The 21,345-nt window shown below is 45.1% G+C and overlaps 1 protein-coding gene across 4 annotated transcripts in view; it reads left to right on the top strand.

Annotated features, from left to right (window-relative positions):
- The window catches only part of mapkap1 (MAPK associated protein 1), a 122,481-nt gene that overhangs the window by 77,485 nt on the left and 23,651 nt on the right, over positions 1–21,345 (top strand). For all 4 annotated transcript variants that reach the window (XM_071351422.1, XM_071351420.1, XM_071351423.1 and 1 more), the window contains one exon: positions 11,647–11,784. In XM_071351422.1, the coding sequence (XP_071207523.1) occupies positions 11,647–11,784 (138 nt within the window). The remainder of the gene's footprint in view (positions 1–11,646; positions 11,785–21,345) is intronic.

The raw sequence follows: 21,345 nt of genomic DNA, 5'->3' as shown, positions 1-21,345 counted from the left end.
CAGTGTTACCCATCAGCTGTCAGACACAGTGTTACCCATCAGCTGTCAGACACAGTGTTACCCATCAGCTGTCAGACACAGTGTTACCCATCAGCTGTCGTTCACAGTGTTACCCATCAGCTGTCGTTCACAGTGTTACCCATCAGTGTAACGACACAGTGTTACCCATCAGCTGTCAGACACAGTGTTACCCATCAGCTGTCAGACACAGTGTTACCCATCAGCTGTCAGACACAGTGTTACCCATCAGCTGTCGTTCACAGTGTTACCCATCAGTGTAACGACACAGTGTTACCCATCAGCTGTCAGACACAGTGTTACCCATCAGCTGTCAGACACAGTGTTACCCATCAGCTGTCAGACACAGTGTTACCCATCAGCTGTCAGACACAGTGTTACCCATCAGCTGTCGTTCACAGTGTTACCCATCAGCTGTCGTTCACAGTGTTACCCATCAGCTGTCGTTCACAGTGTTACCCATCAGCTGTCAGACACAGTGTTACCCATCAGCTGTCAGACACAGTGTTACCCATCAGCTGTCAGACACAGTGTTACCCATCAGCTGTCAGACACAGTGTTACCCATCAGCTGTCAGACACAGTGTTACCCATCAGCTGTCGTTCACAGTGTTACCCATCAGCTGTCGTTCACAGTGTTACCCATCAGTGTAACGACACAGTGTTACCCATCAGCTGTCAGACACAGTGTTACCCATCAGCTGTCAGACACAGTGTTACCCATCAGCTGTCAGACACAGTGTTACCCATCAGCTGTCAGACACAGTGTTACCCATCAGCTGTCGTTCACAGTGTTACCCATCAGCTGTCGTTCACAGTGTTACCCATCAGTGTAACGACACAGTGTTACCCATCAGCTGTCAGACACAGTGTTACCCATCAGCTGTCGTTCACAGTGTTACCCATCAGCTGTCGTTCACAGTGTTACCCATCAGCTGTCAGACACAGTGTTACCCATCAGCTGTCAGACACAGTGTTACCCATCAGCTGTCAGACACAGTGTTACCCATCAGCTGTCAGACACAGTGTTACCCATCAGCTGTCGTTCACAGTGTTACCCATCAGCTGTCAGACACAGTGTTACCCATCAGCTGTCAGACACAGTGTTACCCATCAGCTGTCAGACACAGTGTTACCCATCAGCTGTCAGACACAGTGTTACCCATCAGCTGTCAGACACAGTGTTACCCATCAGCTGTCGTTCACAGTGTTACCCATCAGTGTAACGACACAGTGTTACCCATCAGCTGTCAGACACAGTGTTACCCATCAGTGTAACGACACAGTGTTACCCATCAGCTGTCAGACACAGTGTTACCCATCAGCTGTCAGACACAGTGTTACCCATCAGTGTAACGACACAGTGTTACCCATCAGTGTAACGACACAGTGTTACCCATCAGCTGTCAGACACAGTGTTACCCATCAGCTGTCAGACACAGTGTTACCCATCAGCTGTCAGACACAGTGTTACCCATCAGCTGTCAGACACAGTGTTACCCATCAGTGTAACGACACAGTGTTACCCATCAGTGTAACGACACAGTGTTACCCATCAGCTGTCAGACACAGTGTTACCCATCAGTGTAACGACACAGTGTTACCCATCAGCTGTCAGACACAGTGTTACCCATCAGCTGTCAGACACAGTGTTACCCATCAGCTGTCAGACACAGTGTTACCCATCAGCTGTCAGACACAGTGTTACCCATCAGCTGTCAGACACAGTGTTACCCATCAGCTGTCGTTCACAGTGTTACCCATCAGCTGTCAGACACAGTGTTACCCATCAGCTGTCAGACACAGTGTTACCCATCAGCTGTCGTTCACAGTGTTACCCATGAGCTGTCAGACACAGTGTTACCCATCAGCTGTCAGACACAGTGTTACCCATCAGCTGTCGTTCACAGTGTTACCCATCAGCTGTCGTTCACAGTGTTACCCATCAGCTGTCGTTCACAGTGTTACCCATCAGCTGTCGTTCACAGTGTTACCCATCAGCTGTCAGACACAGTGTTACCCATCAGCTGTCAGACACAGTGTTACCCATCAGCTGTCAGACACAGTGTTACCCATCAGCTGTCAGACACAGTGTTACCCATCAGCTGTCAGACACAGTGTTACCCATCAGCTGTCGTTCACAGTGTTACCCATCAGCTGTCAGACACAGTGTTACCCATCAGCTGTCAGACACTGTGTTACCCATCAGCTGTCAGACACAGTGTTACCCATCAGCTGTCGTTCACAGTGTTACCCATCAGCTGTCGTTCACAGTGTTACCCATCAGCTGTCAGACACAGTGTTACCCATCAGCTGTCGTTCACAGTGTTACCCATCAGCTGTCAGACACAGTGTTACCCATCAGCTGTCGTTCACAGTGTTACCCATCAGCTGTCAGACACAGTGTTACCCATCAGCTGTCAGACACAGTGTTACCCATCAGCTGTCAGACACAGTGTTACCCATCAGCTGTCGTTCACAGTGTTACCCATCAGTGTAACGACAACGCCTCGCATTTTCACATATTTTAGCCGTTTTTGTTTGTTTTGTTGTTGTTGTTGTTGTTGTTGCATTCATGCTGATATTATTGAATTGAAACCAGGCTGCCAGCTTTGTGGAGCCTCCTCTCCCTAGGCTGACAGAGGACGGGTTCTTAAACCAAAAGACCTGTCGGATGCTCTCCCCAGTGTTTCTCAGAGATAGGGGGTTTCCTGGGGTTTCAGAGGCGACGGCAGCTAGCAAACACCACGGCTTAACCGCCAACAGATGCGTTCGGCGTGTCAGATTAAACATAGTTGGAGAAGAGCAGAAAAGGCGGGGGTGGGGCGGGGAGGAGGGGGGGGGTGGCCCTAAGCCTTGCTGACAAACCATTGAGGGGTTTTGTAAAGGCTGTGGGGTTTGGCTTTTTCAAACCCATCCCACACCTCCTACCCATGCCTTTAGCGTCATGATGTCTTTTCCAAGAGGGCACTCCACTCTGACTGTATGAACGACATCGGAGGGGTTCTATTACAGTCCAAAGCTCTGGAGAAAAAGAAGGAGAGGTGGAATCATTAGGTCACTTATTTTTGGTACTGTCCATATGTAGCTTGAAGAAGAATTGCAACATTTACCTGGAGTTAACTCTGCAAATAGCACTGCTGGCCAACTTGAAAACGCATAGTCACTCGATCAATAATATAATAATAAAAATACTCTTTGTAAATTAAAGATTTTAACTTTTTCCACTATCTGTAGAAACTATGAGAATAGGAAGGTTCAGAACAGCACAGTTGCAAAAATGTCAATGGCAAATATAAATCAGAACTGGATGGTGTTCAGAGATCGATGGGAGGGGTTTAATGGGAACTGAAGGATGGGATTAAAAACAAACAAAAGATAACTCATGTAAAATATACTGTGTCTGTAAAATTTGTATAGTATGTATAAGCTGGAAGTAGAAGTCTAAGTGTTGTTGTCCATTAGTTTACTCCAATTAGGGGAGGGGTGGCAGGGTTAGGGGAAAATAATAAAGACGGGAAATATATTTTAAAATATATATATATATATATATATATACAAATCTAAATGTATACAGTTGAAGTCAGAAGTTTACATACATTTAGGTTGGAGTCATTAAAACTCGTTTTTCAACCACTCCACAAATTTCTTGTTAACAAACTATAGTTTTGGCAAGTCGGTTAGGACATCTACTTTGTGCATTACACAAGTAATTTTTCCAACAATTGTTTACAGACAGATTATTTCACTTATAAGTCACTGTATCACAATTCCAGTGGGTCAGAAGTTTACATACACTAAGTTGACTGTGCCTTTAAACAGCTTGGAAAATTCCAGAAAATTATGTCATGGCTTTAGAAGCTTCTGATCGGCTAATTGACATCATTTGAGTCAATTGGAGGTGTACCTGTGGATGTATTTCAAGGCCTACCTTCAAACTCAGTGCCTCTTTGCTTGACATCATGGGAAAATCAAAAGAAATCAGCCAAGACCTCAGGGGAAAAAATTGTAGACCTCCACAAGTCTGGTTCATCCTTGGGAGCAATTTCCAAACACCTGAAGGTACCACGTTCATCTGTACAAACAATAGTACGCAAGTATAAACACCATGGGACCACGCAGCCGTCATACCGCTCAGGAAGGAGACTGTCTCTGTCTCCTAGAGATGAACGTACTTTGGTGCGAAAAGTGCAAATCAATCCCAGAACAACAGCAAAGGACCTTGTGAAGATGCTGGAGGAAACAGGTACAAACGTATCTATATCCACAGTAAAACGAGTCCTATATCGACATAACCTGAAAGGCCGCTCGCAAAGAAGAAGCCACTGCTCCAAAACCGCCATAAAAAAGCCAGACTACAGTTTGCAACTGCACATGAGGACAAAGATCGTACTTTTTGGAGAAATGTCCTCTGGTCTGATGAAACAAAAATGTAACTGTTTGGCCATAACCATCGTTATGTTTGGAGGAAAAAGGTGGAGGCTTGCAAGCCGAAGAAACCCATCCCAACTGTGGGGGGTGGCAGCATCATGTTGTGGGGGTGCTTTGCTGCAGGAGGGCCTGGTGCACTTCACAAAATAGATGGCATCATGAGAAGGAAAATTATGTGGATATATTGAAGCAACATCTCAAGACATCAGTCAGGAAGTTAAAGCTTGGTCGCAAATGGGTCTTCCAAATGGATAATGACCCCAAGCATACTTCCAAAGTTGTGGCAAAATGGATAAAGGACAACAAAGTCAAGGTATTGGAGTGGCCATCACAAAGCCCTGACTTCAATCCCATAGAAAATGTGTGGGCAGAACTGAAAAAGCGTGTGCGAGCAAGGAGGCCTATAAACCTGACTCAGTTCCACCAGCTCTGTCAGGAGGAATGAGCCAAATTCACCCAACTTATTGTGGGAAGCTTGTGGAAGGCTACCCGAAACGTTTGACCCAAGTTAAACAATTTAAAGGCAATGCTACCAAATACTAATTGAGTGTATGTAAACTTCTGACCCACTGGGAATGTGATGAAAGAAATAAAAGCTGAAATAAATAATTATCTCTATTATTATTCTGACATTTTACATTCTTAAAATAAAGTGGTGATCCTAACTGACCTAAGACAGGGAATTTACTAGGATTAAATGTCAGGAATTGTGAAAAACTGAGTTTAAATGTATTTGGCTAAGGTGTATGTAAACTTCCGACTTCAACTGTATATATATATATATGGGGGATTGGAAATGATGCAGACAATTACATTGATAGAAGCCAATATCTATCAGCAATATTAAAGCTGACCCCCCCCCCCCAACAAGAAAAAAACAAATCAGGAGAGGTGTTTAGGGTGGAAAGTGGTTGGGCAGTGTCCTGTGTTTCTAGCTAGTGGTACAAACTGATGTTACTTAATGTCAACACCGGGGGAGGAAAGTCCAGATTCACAGAGGCAGGAATGTCCCAGGGTCCCATAGCTCTAGGATTTATGTGGATTGAGCCAGAGGCATTAGTACCAGACAGTGTGCACAAGTCTGCAAAATCTCTGTCTGTGTGTGCTTGTATCTGGACACTGTCAAATGTGGGAGGGGCCGCGGCATGTCAAATCAAATGTTATTGGTCACATACACATGGTTAGCAGATGTTATTGCGAGAGTTGTGAAATGCTTGTGCTTCTAGATCCGACAGTGCAGCAGTATCTAACAAGTAATCTAACAATTCCACGACAAAACCTAATATCTAACAAATTCCACAACAAAACCTAATATCTAACAAATTCCACAACAAAACCTAATATCTAACAAATTCCACAACAAAACCTAATACACACAATCTAGTAAAGGAATGGGATGAGAATATATAAATATAAAATATATGGATGAGCAGTGACAGAGCGGCTAAGATGCAATAGATAGTAAAGAATAGATAGTGTAGGATGCAGTATACAGTATATACACATGAGATGAGTAATGTGAGATATGTAAACATTCTTGGATGTGGCGTTATTAAACTGACTAGTGTTCCATGTATTAAAGTGGCCAATGATATCAAGTCTGTAGGTAGGCAGCCGCCTCTCTGTGCTGGTGGTGGCTGTTTAACAATCTGATGGCCTTGAGATAGAAGCTGTTTTTCAATGTCTCTGTCCCAGCTTTGATGTACCTCTACTGACCTCGCCTTCTGGATGGAAGCGGGGTGAACAGGAAGTGGCTCGGGTGGTTGTTGCTCTTGATGATCTTTTTGGCCTTCCTGTGATATCGGGTGCTGTAGGTGTCATGGAGGGCAGGTCGTTTGCCCCCGGTGTTGCGTTGTGCAGACCCGCACCACCTTCTGGAGAGCCCTGCGGTTGTGGGCGGTGCCGTTACCATACCAGGCGGTGATACAGCCCGACAGGAAGCTCTCAATTGTGCACCTGTAAAAGTTAGTGAGGGCTTTCGTTGACAAGACAAATGTTTTCAGCCTCCTGAGGTTGAAGAAGGAAGACAGATGGTTGTCAGGGAGGAAAGCTGTTTTAGGGGTAGTAGTGCTGAGCGATTAGTGCTTTTTGAGGTCGTTTCAGTGCGATTATTTAAAAAATCATCACGATTTCGATTTTTTTTTTTAAACTTTTTTTTTACATGAAATGCACTATTCATTCTTTGGGTTTAATGCGGTAACAACACAGAATATAACAATGAATACAAGTCCTATGAAGGTAGTGACTGTTTATTACTGCTTATTAACCATCATTTATTCACATTACTTTATTAAAATATTTCAGTTGTTGTGTATATTACATTAGTTTTATTTGAGGACTTTATTATTTCATTCCAAGTCATCATCTCATCTCTATAGAGCTGCTGGCTATGCTGGCTGACAACATCACTATTTTAGTAGTTCTTCAAAGTAAATAAGGCATACTATTATAACTGCTGAATACCAACTATCAATCACTTAGATCATGTATTTTCAGGTAGAGATACCTCGTGAAGAAACTGGTCTCTATGCATCCCCTCTTGATCACGCATTCTTCTGTCACATGCCTGACAAGTAGCCGCGCAATGGGTTATGGTCATTGTAGTTACTTATCACATTTTTACCGCACTGAACTGTGTAGAACACTGGCCTGTTGGAAACTACAACTCCATACTACATCACACAGTTCAGGCATGATGTTCTGATTTATCACTAGAGAAACAGCAATGCATTGATCTCACAGGAAAAAAAACAGAACAAAATGGAATTCAAATAATTGAACCAACATTGGTCAATTAGTTGTTTAAAAAAAACGAAAAATAACCAACATTTCGCTCAGCACTAACACCATGTCCAAAGTCCGCCATCGTGCGCAAATAGATTTTGTTCCCTCCTGACTGGTCCACTTCATAGTGTTGGGTATATTCTCTCTCTCCTGACTCGTCCACTTCATAGTGTTGGGTTTCCTCTGTCTCTCCTGACTGGTCCACTTCATAGTGTTGGGTTTCCTCTGTCTCTCCTGACTGGTCCACTTCATAGTGTTGGGTATCTTCTCTCTCTCCTGACTGGTCCACTTCATAGTGTTGGGTATCTTCTCTCTCTCCTGACTGGTCCACTTCATAGTGTTGGGTATCCTCTGTCTCTCCTGACTGGTCCACTTCATAGTGTTGGGTATCCTCTGTCTCTCCTGACTGGTCCACTTCATAGTGTTGGGTATCTTCTCTCTCTCCTGACTGGTCCGCTCTCTCTCTCTCCTGACTGGTCCACTTCATAGTGTTGGGTATCCTCTGTCTCTTCTGACTGGTCCACTTCATAGTGTTGGGTATCTTCTCTCTCTCCTGACTGGTCCACTTCATAGTGTTGGGTATCCTCTCTCTCTCCTGACTGGTCCACTTCTTCCTCAAGGCTTCAGATTCAAATCAAATCAAATTTTATTGGTCACATACACATGGTTAGCAGATGTTAATGCGAGTGTAGCAAAAATGCTTGTGCTTCTAGTTCCCGATAGTGCAGTAATATCTAACAAGTAATCTAACAATTTCACAACAACTACCTTATACAAATCTAAGTAAAGGGATGGAATAAGAATATATATATATATAAATATATGGATGAGCGATGACCGAGCGGCATAGGCAAGATGGTATAAAATACAGTATATACATATGAGATGAGTAATGTAAGATATGTAAACATAATTAAAGTGGCATTGTTTAAAGTGACTCGTGAGTCTATGTAGGCAGCAGCCTCTCTGAGTTTAGTGATGGCTGTTTAGCAGTCTGATGGCCTTGAGATAGAAGCCGTTTTTCCAGTCTCTCGGTCCCAGCTTTGATGCACCTGTACTGACCTCGCCTTCTGAATGGTAGCAAGGTGAACAGGCAGTGGGTTCGGGGTGGTTGTTGTCCCTGAGGATTTTTTTGACCTTCCTGTGACATCGGGATTCTTGACGCACCAAGCGTCCCACTGTTGTCTCTTTGACTGACGACACTGGATCTAGCTGCTTCTCCCACCAAAAGACCACCTCCGTGACAGAATACTCTTCCCAGCGTCACTGCTGGGGTCCACCTCCACCCAGAGAGCCCAGCTCTGGGCTTCTTCCTAATTGATGCAAATGAGAAAAGATGGTGGCGGCAGCCATGCAATGCTGCTGGTTTAATAAAGCTTGTTAACCGCGGTGAGGGAAATGAATGGGTCGAATTACCGGGGCGGTTATTGGAAAAGTGTCGTCTCTCGTTACAGTTTGGAACAACTCACTCACAGACGGTCGGCGCTCTTCTCTTCTCCCCCTATAAGAGAATGGGCTGATGGCCCTGGAAGGCAGTTATAGAGGGGGGGGGGGGGTAGTCGTGTAAGACAGGGGGGTCTGGGGGTGCCAGCCCCCCATCTTAATTTTTCTAATAACCCTCAATGGTGATGCTCAATCTGCCCCCTTCACATAGCATTAGGCGAGGCCTCTGTCACGGAATTGGATTAGGGCTTGTTATAGCAACCAATTCCATGTGGCCAAGGAAAAATAGGGTGGCAATTTAATAACCATTATCATCAATACAAGTGACTGAGTCCATATTACATCAGTGGCTGTGATGTATAGAGTGGAAGTGAGAATCTGCCGGGATCCTTCTGATTCCCCTTTAGTGGTGATCTGTAATTGTCAATCCTGTAGAGCAGAAGAAGGAAAAAAAAAATATCTTTAATCAGATATTTTATCCGGGTAATTAATGTGATTTGCCTAAGTTGTATACACTTAGGATGACACACTATTTACCAACGTGAAACTTGCACATGAACATGCATTTTGGGGGGGGGTGCCATGTACACCAAAACACAACACTTTTCGAATTTGAATCTGTCAAAATGACTCATTTTGGGCTTTTTAAATTGAGGCAATGGAAGAGGCACTAGTGGCCTCGAATGCCTTCCCTCTAAAATCCAAACTGAGATTTTTACAGAAAACTCGACCTTAAAGAGAAGAATAAGGGGTGAAGGAAAGCGACCTCTATTTTCAATGATGACAGACAAAAAACAGACTTCCTCCATCAAAGCAGTCCCATTTGTCTCCCAGTACTCCATGTTGTCTCCATGTTTTCAACCCAGTACTCTGTGTGGCTGCGATTGGGACTGCGTCCCAAAATGGCACCCTATTCACTAATAGTGCACTACTTTTGACCATAGGGCTCTGGCCAAAAGTAGTGCACTAAATAGGGAATAGGGAGCCATTTGATACGCGGTAGAGGATCTTTCTGTTCCCTGTGGAATGGTGACCATCGTTTGATTGACAGCCGGAATCATCTTTCTGCCCTTTTGCCTGCACTCCCTCACATTAACCGCTCTGATTGACAGCCGGCTTCCAGTGTTTTTTCTGGATATTAAAAGTGGCTTAGGTAATGGGTGTGGCAGGGGCGTGACAATGGGTGCTGGATTTCAGGTAATTTTTGAGCCCCCACCCCATCTTGGCAGTGTAGAGATTGAAAAAAATATATATATATATTTAAGGTAATTTCCTGTAATTCTACACATTTCTCCATGGAGAGGAGATTAATTGTTTCCGTTTTAAAGCAAATTCCCTGCAATTCTACATATTCTGCCATGGCTAATGCTGTGTTCTTTTGCTCAAACATAATAATAATTAATTAATTAATTAATTGTTTTATTATTATTATTATTGTTTTGGGAATTTTCAGTTCTCCCTGACTATCTAGCTTTTATTTTGGTGATTATTAAAATATATAGATCCATTATTTTTTTTCTACATTGTTTATCTTGTTTAGTCGTTTAAGTTTAACACTGAAAGTGTTTTTCCAATGTATTTTCAGTGTGGCCTATCCAAGGATTTCAACGCCAAACGAATCCTTGGGTTCATCTCTCCGCCCCCCCTTTTGCCTCACATTAACCGCTCTGATTGACAGCTGACACATCTGTCATAGACCATAGGCCCCACTCTCTTTCTCTCTCTCTCTCTCTCTGTGTGTGTGTGTGTGTGTGTGTGTGTGTGTGTGTGTGTGTGTGTGTGTGTGTGTGTGTGTGTGTGTGTGTGTGTGTGTGTGTGTGTGTGTGTGTGTAGCCTATCCTCCATTACCTTTATAGAGAGCATCAAAAAGCAGTTGTCATCCAACCCACTGGCTTGCCTGATAACCAAATGAAAACATTAACAAAACAGGAGAGAAACACACAAAGTATACCAAACCTGTCTCCATTGGAGGTATAGCAAGAGCTCGAGATGTCCCCATTCTGTCGAGTCATCCCGTTCAGGGAATTTAAGGTGCTATTTTTATGGCCATGTACCGGCACAACAGTTAAAATAAACAGTAATTCAATAGATTAGCGTTTTAAAATACGTTTCCTCAGCCTAATGACAAACATCAACACTGAATGTCCTCACTTTTATGACGTTGTTGCTTTGGTTACCAAGTTGTTTATCAAAGGGGCGTTTTATGAAGGGGCATCGATTCTGGAATAAAGGCCTTTAATGGCAGAAACGTCAAGATTTTTAACTTTGCTTAAATAAAACGTTCCGTTTTTTTATTGGTGAACGAGTGTTGGTTGAGCCTCACATCTTTTCACATTCCATTTTTTTTGGGGTGGTCCTGTAGGAGTAACGACAGTTGAATTAAGCTTATGAGGTATCCTATAAGTCATATTCTTCAAGAATCAATGGGTAATATCATTCATTTAAAAGTTTTAAAAAAACAATTGAACCTTTAATTTCAAACCTGCTTTCTCGCAATGTGTGAGGAATATCGTTTGTCCCGTAAACCTGGTTAGCGATTTTGATTGAATAGGAGCCACTATAGACCCCCCCCCCCTCCTTGGGAATCTGTCTGTACTTAATCTACTGTGTCAGATCTCTAGGTCTATGGACATCTCCAGCATCCATTTGACTGTGTGTGTGGGTATATATGTGTGCACAGCCAGCAGCAGCAGGGGCCGGGCGACAGTGATGACAGATTAGCACTGTGAATGACCATTAACGGCACACAGCACCATCATTTTCACACAACAACGAAAAATACGGATTCCGCCGACGCTTTACACTGTGACAATCCACGAGAGATGCTGTTGTGTCCCACAACAAAATGGAGGATGGAGAGACCATTCGGTACGGAGTACATGATTTGACCTCTGCCATCTCTCTCTCTCTCTCTATTCCCCCCCCCCCTCCACTCTTTCTCCTCCTTTCTCACTCCCTGTCCCTCATGCAGGCATCTCGGGGGAGAAGGTGGAGATTGACCCCGTCACCAACCAGAAGACCAGCACCAAGTTCTGGATCCGACAGAAACCTATCTCCATCGATTCAGACCACCTCTGTGCCTGTGACCTTGTGGAGGAGAGGAGCCCCAGTGAGTACCATCGTTGTGTGTGTGTGTGGTAACACACAAGGTCACTGACTGGTAAACACACATCCCCCCTCATACTGAAAGCACTCCTTTTTCTCGGGATCATATTCATTTAGTCATCTTTGACTGTATATTCCTCTGGTTTGACTGAGCAGTGTTGAGACCTTCCATAAGTGGCTGTAAAACACCAGAAGTAAAAATAGCCTATATTACAAGTCAATGGGGGTACTGGATTCAGTGATCTCTCTTCAGATTGTACTTTGCGACGAAGCAGATGTCTTATTTTAACTGACATCAAATACAGATTGTAACCGTTGAAGCTGCCTGGCATTCCTACAACGGTCTCCCCCCCTACACGTCCACCAGGCTGAAAGAACTGTGTGTGTGTGTGTGTGTGTGTGTGTGTGTGTGTGTGTGTGTGTGTGTGTGTGTGTGTGTGTGTGTGTGTGTGTGTGTGTGTTAGCTAGCCTATCTCTGTTAACCCACCATCATCTCCTGCCATATGTAATAAAGTCCTGTAGTCGAAGACCTCCTCTCTTTTCTCCCCGAGCCTCCGCCGCCCGAGCTTCAATCACCGTCCGCTGTAGAGGCTGCTTTAATCAGCCTGGCAGTCTGCATCTCTCCCTCTCTTTTCACACTGCTTTACCAATACCCAGTCTGCATCTCTCCCTCTGTTCACACTGCTTTACCAATACCCAGTCTGCATCTCTCCCTCTGTTCACACTGCTTTACCATTACCCAGTCTGCATCTCTCCCTCTCTGTTCACACTGCTTTACCATTACCCAGTCTGCATCTCTCCCTCTCTGTTCACACTGCTTTACCAATACCCAGTCTGCATCTCTCCCTCTCTGTTCACACTGCTTTACCAATACCCAGTCTGCATCTCTCCCTCTCTGTTCACACTGCTTTACCAATACCCAGTCTGCATCTCTCCCTCTCTGTTCACACTGCTTTACCATTACCCAGTCTGCATCTCTCCCTCTCTGTTCACACTGCTTTACCAATACCCAGTCTGCATCTCTCCCTCTCTGTTCACACTGCTTTACCAATACCCAGTCTGCATCTCCCTCTCTGTTCACACTGCTTTACCCAGTCTGCATCTCTCCCTCTCTGTTCACACTACTTTACCAATACCCAGTCTACATCTCTCCCTCTCTGTTCACACTGCTTTACCAATACCCAGTCTACATCTCTCCCTCTCTGTTCACACTGCTTTACCAATACCCAGTCTGCATCTCTCCCTCTGTTCACACTGCTTTACCATTACCCAGTCTGCATCTCTCCCTCTCTGTTCACACTGCTTTACCATTACCCAGTCTGCATCTCTCCCTCTCTGTTCACACTGCTTTACCAATACCCAGTCTGCATCTCTCCCTCTGTTCACACTGCTTTACCATTACCCAGTCTGCATCTCTCCCTCTCTGTTCACACTGCTTTACCAATACCCAGTCTGCATCTCTCCCTCTCTGTTCACACTGCTTTACCAATACCCAGTCTACATCTCTCCCTCTCTGTTCACACTGCTTTACCAATACCCAGTCTGCATCTCTCCCTCTGTTCACACTGCTTTACCAATACCCAGTCTGCATCTCTCCCCCTCTGTTCACACTACTTTACCAATACCCAGTCTACATATCTCCCTCTCTGTTCACACTGCTTTACCAATACCCAGTCTACATCTCTCCCTCTCTGTTCACACTGCTTTACCAATACCCAGTCTGCATCTCTCCCTCTGTTCACACTGCTTTACCAATACCCAGTCTGCATCTCTCCCTCTCTGTTCACACTGCTTTACCATTACCCAGTCTGCATCTCTCCCTCTGTTCACACTGCTTTACCAATACCCAGTCTGCATCTCTCCCTCTGTTCACACTGCTTTACCAATACCCAGTCTGCATCTCTCCCTCTCTGTTCACACTGCTTTACCAATACCCAGTCTGCATCTCTCCCTCTGTTCACACTGCTTTACCATTACCCAGTCTGCATCTCCCTCTCTGTTCACACTGCTTTACCAATACCCAGTCTGCATCTCTCCCTCTGTTCACACTGCTTTACCATTACTCAGTCTACATCTCTCCCTCTGTTCACACTGCTTTACCAATACCCAGTCTGCATCTCTCCCTCTCTGTTCACACTGCTTTACCATTACCCAGTCTGCATCTCTCCCTCTCTGTTCACACTGCTTTACCAATACCCAGTCTGCATCTCTCCCTCTGTTCACACTGCTTTACCATTACCCAGTCTGCATCTCTCCCTCTCTGTTCACACTGCTTTACCATTACCCAGTCTGCATCTCTCCCTCTGTTCACACTGCTTTACCATTACCCAGTCTGCATCTCTCCCCCTCTGTTCACACTACTTTACCAATACCCAGTCTGCATCTCTCCCTCTGTTCACACTGCTTTACCAATACCCAGTCTGCATCTCTCCCTCTCTGTTCACACTGCTTTACCATTACCTAGTCTGCATCTCTCCCTCTGTTCACACTGCTTTACCAATACCCAGTCTGCATCTCTCCCTCTGTTCACACTGCTTTACCAATACCCAGTCTGCATCTCTCCCTCTCTGTTCACACTGCTTTACCAATACCCAGTCTGCATCTCTCCCTCTGTTCACACTGCTTTACCATTACCCAGTCTGCATCTCCCTCTCTGTTCACACTGCTTTACCAATACCCAGTCTGCATCTCTCCCTCTGTTCACACTGCTTTACCATTACTCAGTCTACATCTCTCCCTCTGTTCACACTGCTTTACCAATACCCAGTCTGCATCTCTCCCTCTCTGTTCACACTGCTTTACCATTACCCAGTCTGCATCTCTCCCTCTCTGTTCACACTGCTTTACCAATACCCAGTCTGCATCTCTCCCTCTGTTCACACTGCTTTACCATTACCCAGTCTGCATCTCTCCCTCTCTGTTCACACTGCTTTACCATTACCCAGTCTGCATCTCTCCCTCTGTTCACACTGCTTTACCATTACCCAGTCTGCATCTCTCCCCCTCTGTTCACACTACTTTACCAATACCCAGTCTGCATCTCTCCCTCTCTGTTCACACTGCTTTACCATTACCCAGTCTGCATCTCTCCCTCTCTGTTCACACTGCTTTACCAATACCCAGTCTGCATCTCTCCCTCTGTTCACACTGCTTTACCATTACCCAGTCTGCATCTCTCCCTCTCTGTTCACACTGCTTTACCAATACCCAGTCTGCATCTCTCCCTCTGTTCACACTGCTTTGCCATTACCCAGTCTGCATCTCTCCCTCTGTTCACACTGCTTTACCAATACCCAGTCTGCATCTCTCCCTCTCTGTTCACACTGCTTTACCAATACCCAGTCTGCATCTCTCCCTCTGTTCACACTGCTTTACCATTACCCAGTCTGCATCTCTCCCTCTGTTCACACTGCTTTACCAATACCCAGTCTGCATCTCTCCCTCTCTGTTCACACTGCTTTACCATTACCCAGTCTGCATCTCCCTCTCTGTTCACACTGCTTTACCATTACCCAGTCTGCATCTCTCCCTCTGTTCACACTGCTTTACCAATACCCAGTCTGCATCTCTCCCTCTGTTCACACTGCTTTACCAATACCCAGTCTACATCTCTCCCTCTGTTCACACTGCTTTACCAATACCCAGTCTGCATCTCTCCCTCTGTTCACACTGCTTTACCAATACCCAGTCTACATCTCTCCCTCTGTTCACACTGCTTTACCAATACCCAGTCTGCATCTCTCCCTCTGTTCACACTGCTTTACCATTACCCAGTCTGCATCTCTCCCTCTGTTCACACTGCTTTACCAATACCCTGTCTGCATCTCTCCCTCTGTTCACACTGCTTTACCATTACCCAGTCTGCATCTCTCTCTCTCTGTTCACACTGCTTTACCAATACCCAGTCTGCATCTCTCCCTCTGTTCACACTGCTTTACCAATACCCAGTCTGCATCTCTCCCTCTGTTCACACTGCTTTACCAATACCCAGTCTGCATCTCTCCCTCTGTTCACACTGCTTAACCAATACCCAGTCTGCATCTCTCCCTCTGTTCACACTGCTTTACCAATACCCAGTCTGCATCTCTCCCTCTCTGTTCACACTGCTTTACCAATACCCAGTCTGCATCTCCCTCTCTGTTCACACTGCTTTACCATTACCCAGTCTGCATCTCTCCCTCTGTTCACACTGCTTTACCATTACCCAGTCTGCATCTCTCCCTCTGTTCACACTGCTTTACCAATACCCAGTCTGCATCTCTCCCTCTCTGTTCACACTGCTTTACCAATACCCAGTCTGCATCTCTCCCTCTGTTCACACTGCTTTACCAATACCCAGTCTGCATCTCTCCCTCTCTGTTCACACTGCTTTACCAATACCCAGTCTGCATCTCTCCCTCTGTTCACACTACTTTACCATTACCCAGTCTACATCTCTCCCTCTGTTCACACTGCTTTACCAATACCCAGTCTACATCTCTCCCTCTGTTCACACTGCTTTACCATTACCCAGTCTGCATCTCTCCCTCTGTTCACACTGCTTTACCAATACCCAGTCTGCATCTCTCCCTCTCTGTTCACACTGCTTTACCAATACCCAGTCTGCATCTCTCCCTCTGTTCACACTGCTTTACCAATACCCAGTCTGCATCTCTCCCTCTGTTCACACTGCTTTACCATTACCCAGTCTGCATCTCTCCCTCTCTGTTCACACTGCTTTACCATTACCCAGTCTGCATCTCTCCCTCTGTTCACACTGCTTTACTAATACCCAGTCTGCATCTCTCCCTCTCTGTTCACACTGCTTTACCATTACCCAGTCTGCATCTCTCCCTCTCTGTTCACACTGCTTTACCAATACCCAGTCTGCATCTCTCCCTCTGTTCACACTGCTTTACCATTACCCAGTCTGCATCTCTCCCTCTCTGTTCACACTGCTTTACCAATACCCAGTCTGCATCTCTCCCTCTGTTCACACTGCTTTACCATTACCCAGTCTGCATCTCTCCCTCTCTGTTCACACTGCTTTACTAATACCCAGTCTGCATCTCTCCCTCTGTTCACACTGCTTTACCAATACCCAGTCTACATCTCTCCCTCTCTGTTCACACTGCTTTACCAATACCCAGTCTGCATCTCTCCCTCTGTTCACACTGCTTTACCAATACCCAGTCTGCATCTCTCCCTCTGTTCACACTGCTTTACCAATACCCAGTCTGCATCTCTCCCTCTGTTCACACTGCTTTACCATTACCCAGTCTGCATCTCTCCCTCTCTGTTCACACTGCTTTACTAATACCCAGTCTGCATCTCTCCCTCTGTTCACACTGCTTTACCAATACCCAGTCTGCATCTCTCCCTCTGTTCACACTGCTTTACCAATACCCAGTCTGCATCTCTCCCTCTCTGTTCACACTGCTTTACCCAGTCTGCATCTCCCCCTCTGTTCACACTGCTTTACCAATACCCAGTCTGCATCTCTCCCTCTGTTCACACTGCTTTACCAATACCCAGTCTGCATCTCTCCCTCTCTGTTCACACTGCTTTACCATTACCCAGTCTGCATCTCTCCCTCTCTGTTCACACTGCTTTACCATTACCCAGTCTGCATCTCTCCCTCTCTGTTCACACTACTTTACCAATACCCAGGCTGCATCTCTCCCTCTCTGTTCACACTGCTTTACCCAGTCTGCATCTCTCCCTCTCTGTTCACACTGCTTTACCATTACCCAGTCTGCATCTCTCCCCCTCTGTTCACACTACTTTACCATTACCCAGTCTGCATCTCTCCCTCTGTTCACACTGCTTTACCATTACCCAGTCTGCATCTCTCCCTCTGTTCACACTGCTTTACCATTACCCAGTCTGCATCTCTCCCTCTGTTCACACTGCTTTACCATTACCCAGTCTGCATCTCTCCCTCTGTTCACACTACTTTACCAATACCCAGTCTGCATCTCTCCCTCTGTTCACACTGCTTTACCAATACCCAGTCTGCATCTCCGCCCAGCACCGATCATTATCTACTGATGTATCTATGTATGTAACAGACATTGGAAGCCAAGGGGGTGGGGAGGAGGGTGACTGAATGAGTTATCTTGATTCCCGGGAATGGGAGAGGAAGAAAAGGGAGTGTGCGTCGCTCTGTATTATGGTGCATCTCTCTGTATTATGGTGTGTCTCTCTGTATTATGGTGCGTCGCTCTGTATTATGGTGCGTCTCTCTGTATTATGGTGTGTCTCTCTGTATTATGGTGTGTCTCTCTGTATTATGGTGTGTCTCTCTGTATTATGGTGCGTCTCTCTGTATTATGGTGTGTCGTCTCTCTGTATTATGGTGTGTCGTCGTATCTGTATTATGGTGTGTCGTCGTATCTGTATTATGGTGTGTCGTCGTATCTGTATTATGGTGCGTCTCTCTGTATTATGGTGCGTCTCTCTGTATTATGGTGCGTCGCTCTGTATTATGGTGCGTCTCTCTGTATTATGGTGTGTCGTCGTATCTGTATTATGGTGCGTCTCTCTGTATTATGGTGCGTCTCTCTGTATTATGGTGCGTCGCTCTGTATTATGGTGCGTCTCTCTGTATTATGGTGTGTCGTCGTATCTGTATTATGGTGCGTCTTTCTGTATTATGGTGTGTGTCTCTCTGTATTATGGTGTGTCTCTCTGTATTATGGTGTGTCTCTCTGTATTATGGTGTGTCTCTCTGTATTATGGTGCGTCTCTCTGTATTATGGTGCGTCTCTCTGTATTATGGTGCGTATCTCTGTATTATGGTGTGTGTCTCTCTGTATTATGGTGTGTCTCTCTGTATTATGGTGCGTCTCTCTGTATTTTGGTGTGTCGTCGTATCTGTATTATGGTGCGTCTCTCTGTATTATGGTGCGTCTCTCTGTATTATGGTGCGTCTCTCTGTATTATGGTGTGTCTCTCTGTATTATGGTGCGTCTCTCTGTATTATGGTGCGTCTCTCTGTATTATGGTGCGTCTCTCTGTATTATGGTGCGTCTCTCTGTATTATGGTGCGTCGCTCTGTATTATGGTGCGTCTCTCTGTATTATGGTGTGTCGTCTCTGTATTATGGTGTGTGTCTCTGTATTATGGTGTGTCGTCGTATCTGTATTATGGTGTGTCTCTCTGTATTATGGTGTGTCTCTCTGTATTATGGTGTGTCGTCGTATCTGTATTATGGTGTGTCTCTCTGTATTATGGTGTGTCGTCTCTCTGTATTATGGTGTGTCTCTCTGTATTATGGTGTGTCTCTCTGTATTATGGTGTGTCTCTCTGTATTATGGTGTGTCGTCGTATCTGTATTATGGTGTGTCTCTCTGTATTATGGTGTGTCTCTCTGTATTATGGTGCGTCTCTCTGTATTATGGTGTGTCTCTCTGTATTATGGTGTGTCTCTCTGTATTATGGTGTGTCGTCGTATCTGTATTATGGTGTGTCGTCTCTCTGTATTATGGTGTGTCGTCTCTCTGTATTATGGTGCGTCTCTCTGTATTATGGTGTGTCTCTCTGTATTATGGTGTGTCGTCGTATCTGTATTATGGTGTGTCTCTCTGTATTATGGTGTGTCGTCGTCTCTGTATTATGGTGCGTCTCTCTGTATTATGGTGTGTCTCTCTGTATTATGGTGTGTCTCTCTGTATTATGGTGTGTCTCTCTGTATTATGGTGTGTCGTCGTATCTGTATTATGGTGTGTCGTCGTATCTGTATTATGGTGTGTCGTCTATCTGTATTATGGTGTGTCGTCGTATCTGTATTATGCTGTGTCGTCTCTCTGTATTATGGTGTGTCGTCGTATCTGTATTATGGTGTGTCGTCTCTCTGTATTATGGTGTGTCGTCGTATCTGTATTATGGTGTGTCGTCGTATCTGTATTATGGTGTGTCGTCTCTCTGTATTATGGTGTGTCGTCGTATCTGTATTATGGTGTGTCGTCTCTCTGTATTATGGTGTGTCTCTCTGTATTATGGTGTGTCTCTCTGTATTATGGTGTGTCTCTCTGTATTATGGTGTGTCGTTGTCTCTCTGTATTATGGTGTGTCGTTGTCTCTCTGTATTATGGTGTGTCGTTGTCTCTCTGTATTATGGTGTGTCTCTCTGTATTATGGTGTGTCGTTGTCTCTCTGTATTATGGTGTGTCGTCGTCTCTCTGTATTATGGTGTGTCGTTGTCTCTCTGTATTATGGTGTGTCGTCGTCTCTCTGTATTATGGTGTGTCGTCGTCTCTCTGTATTATGGTGTGTCGTTGTCTCTCTGTATTATGGTGTGTCGTTGTCTCTCTGTATTATGGTGTGTCGTCGTCTCTCTGTATTATGGTGTGTCGTCGTCTCTCTGTATTATGGTGTGTCGTCGTCTCTCTGTATTATGGTGTGTCGTCGTCTCTCTGTATTATGGTGTGTCGTCGTCTCTCTGTATTATGGTGTGTCGTCGTCTCTGTATTATGGTGTGTCGTCGTCTCTCTGTATTATGGTGTGTCGTCGTCTCTCTGTATTATGGTGAGTCGTTGTCTCTGTATTATGGTGTGTCGTTGTCTCTCTGTATTATGGTGTGTCGTTGTCTCTCTGGATTATGGTGTGTCTCTCTGTATTATGGTGTGTCGTCGTCTCTCTGTATTATGGTGTGTCGTCGTCTCTCTGTATTATGGTGTGTTGTCTCTCTGTATTATGGTGTGTCGTCGTCTCTCTGTATTATGGTGTGTCGTTGTCTCTCTGTATTATGGTGTGTCGTCGTCTCTCTGTATTATGGTGTGTCGTCGTCTCTCTGTATTATGGTGTGTCGTCGTCTCTCTGTATTATGGTGTGTCGTCGTCTCTGTATTATGGTGTGTCGTCGTCTCTCTGTATTATGGTGTGTCGTCGTCTCTCTGTATTATGGTGTATCGTCGTCTCTCTGTATTATGGTGTGTCGTTGTCTCTGTATTATGGTGTGTCGTTGTCTCTCTGTATTATGGTGTGTCGTTGTCTCTCTGTATTATGGTGTGTCGTCGTCTCTCTGTATTATGGTGTGTCGTCGTCTCTGTATTATGGTGTGTCGTCGTCTCTGTATTATGGTGTGTCGTCGTCTCTCTGTATTATGGTGTGTCGTCGTCTCTCTGTATTATGGTGTGTCGTCGTCTCTCTGTATTATGGTGTGTCGTTGTCTCTCTGTATTATGGTGTGTCGTCGTCTCTCTGTATTATGGTGTGTCGTCGTCTCTCTGTATTATGGTGTGTCGTCGTCTCTCTGTATTATGGTGTGTCGTCGTCTCTCTGTATTATGGTGTGTCGTCGTCTCTCTGTATTATGGTGTGTCGTCGTCTCTCTGTATTATGGTGTGTCGTCGTCTCTCTGTATTATGGTGTGTCGTCGTCTCTCTGTATTATGGTGTGTCGTCGTCTCTCTGTATTATGGTGTGTCGTTGTCTCTCTGTATTATGGTGTGTCGTTGTCTCTCTGTATTATGGTGTGTCGTTGTCTCTCTGTATTATGGTGTGTCGTTGTCTCTCTGTATTATGGTGTGTCGTTGTCTCTCTGTATTATGGTGTGTCGTTGTCTCTCTGTATTATGGTGTGTCGTC

The sequence above is a fragment of the Salvelinus alpinus genome, chromosome 18 (genome assembly GCF_045679555.1).
Source record: "Salvelinus alpinus chromosome 18, SLU_Salpinus.1, whole genome shotgun sequence".
NCBI classification, from domain to species: Eukaryota; Metazoa; Chordata; class Actinopteri; order Salmoniformes; family Salmonidae; genus Salvelinus; species Salvelinus alpinus.
The sequence above is the reverse complement of the archived record's forward strand: the minus strand, read 5'-3'. Positions and strand labels throughout refer to the sequence as shown.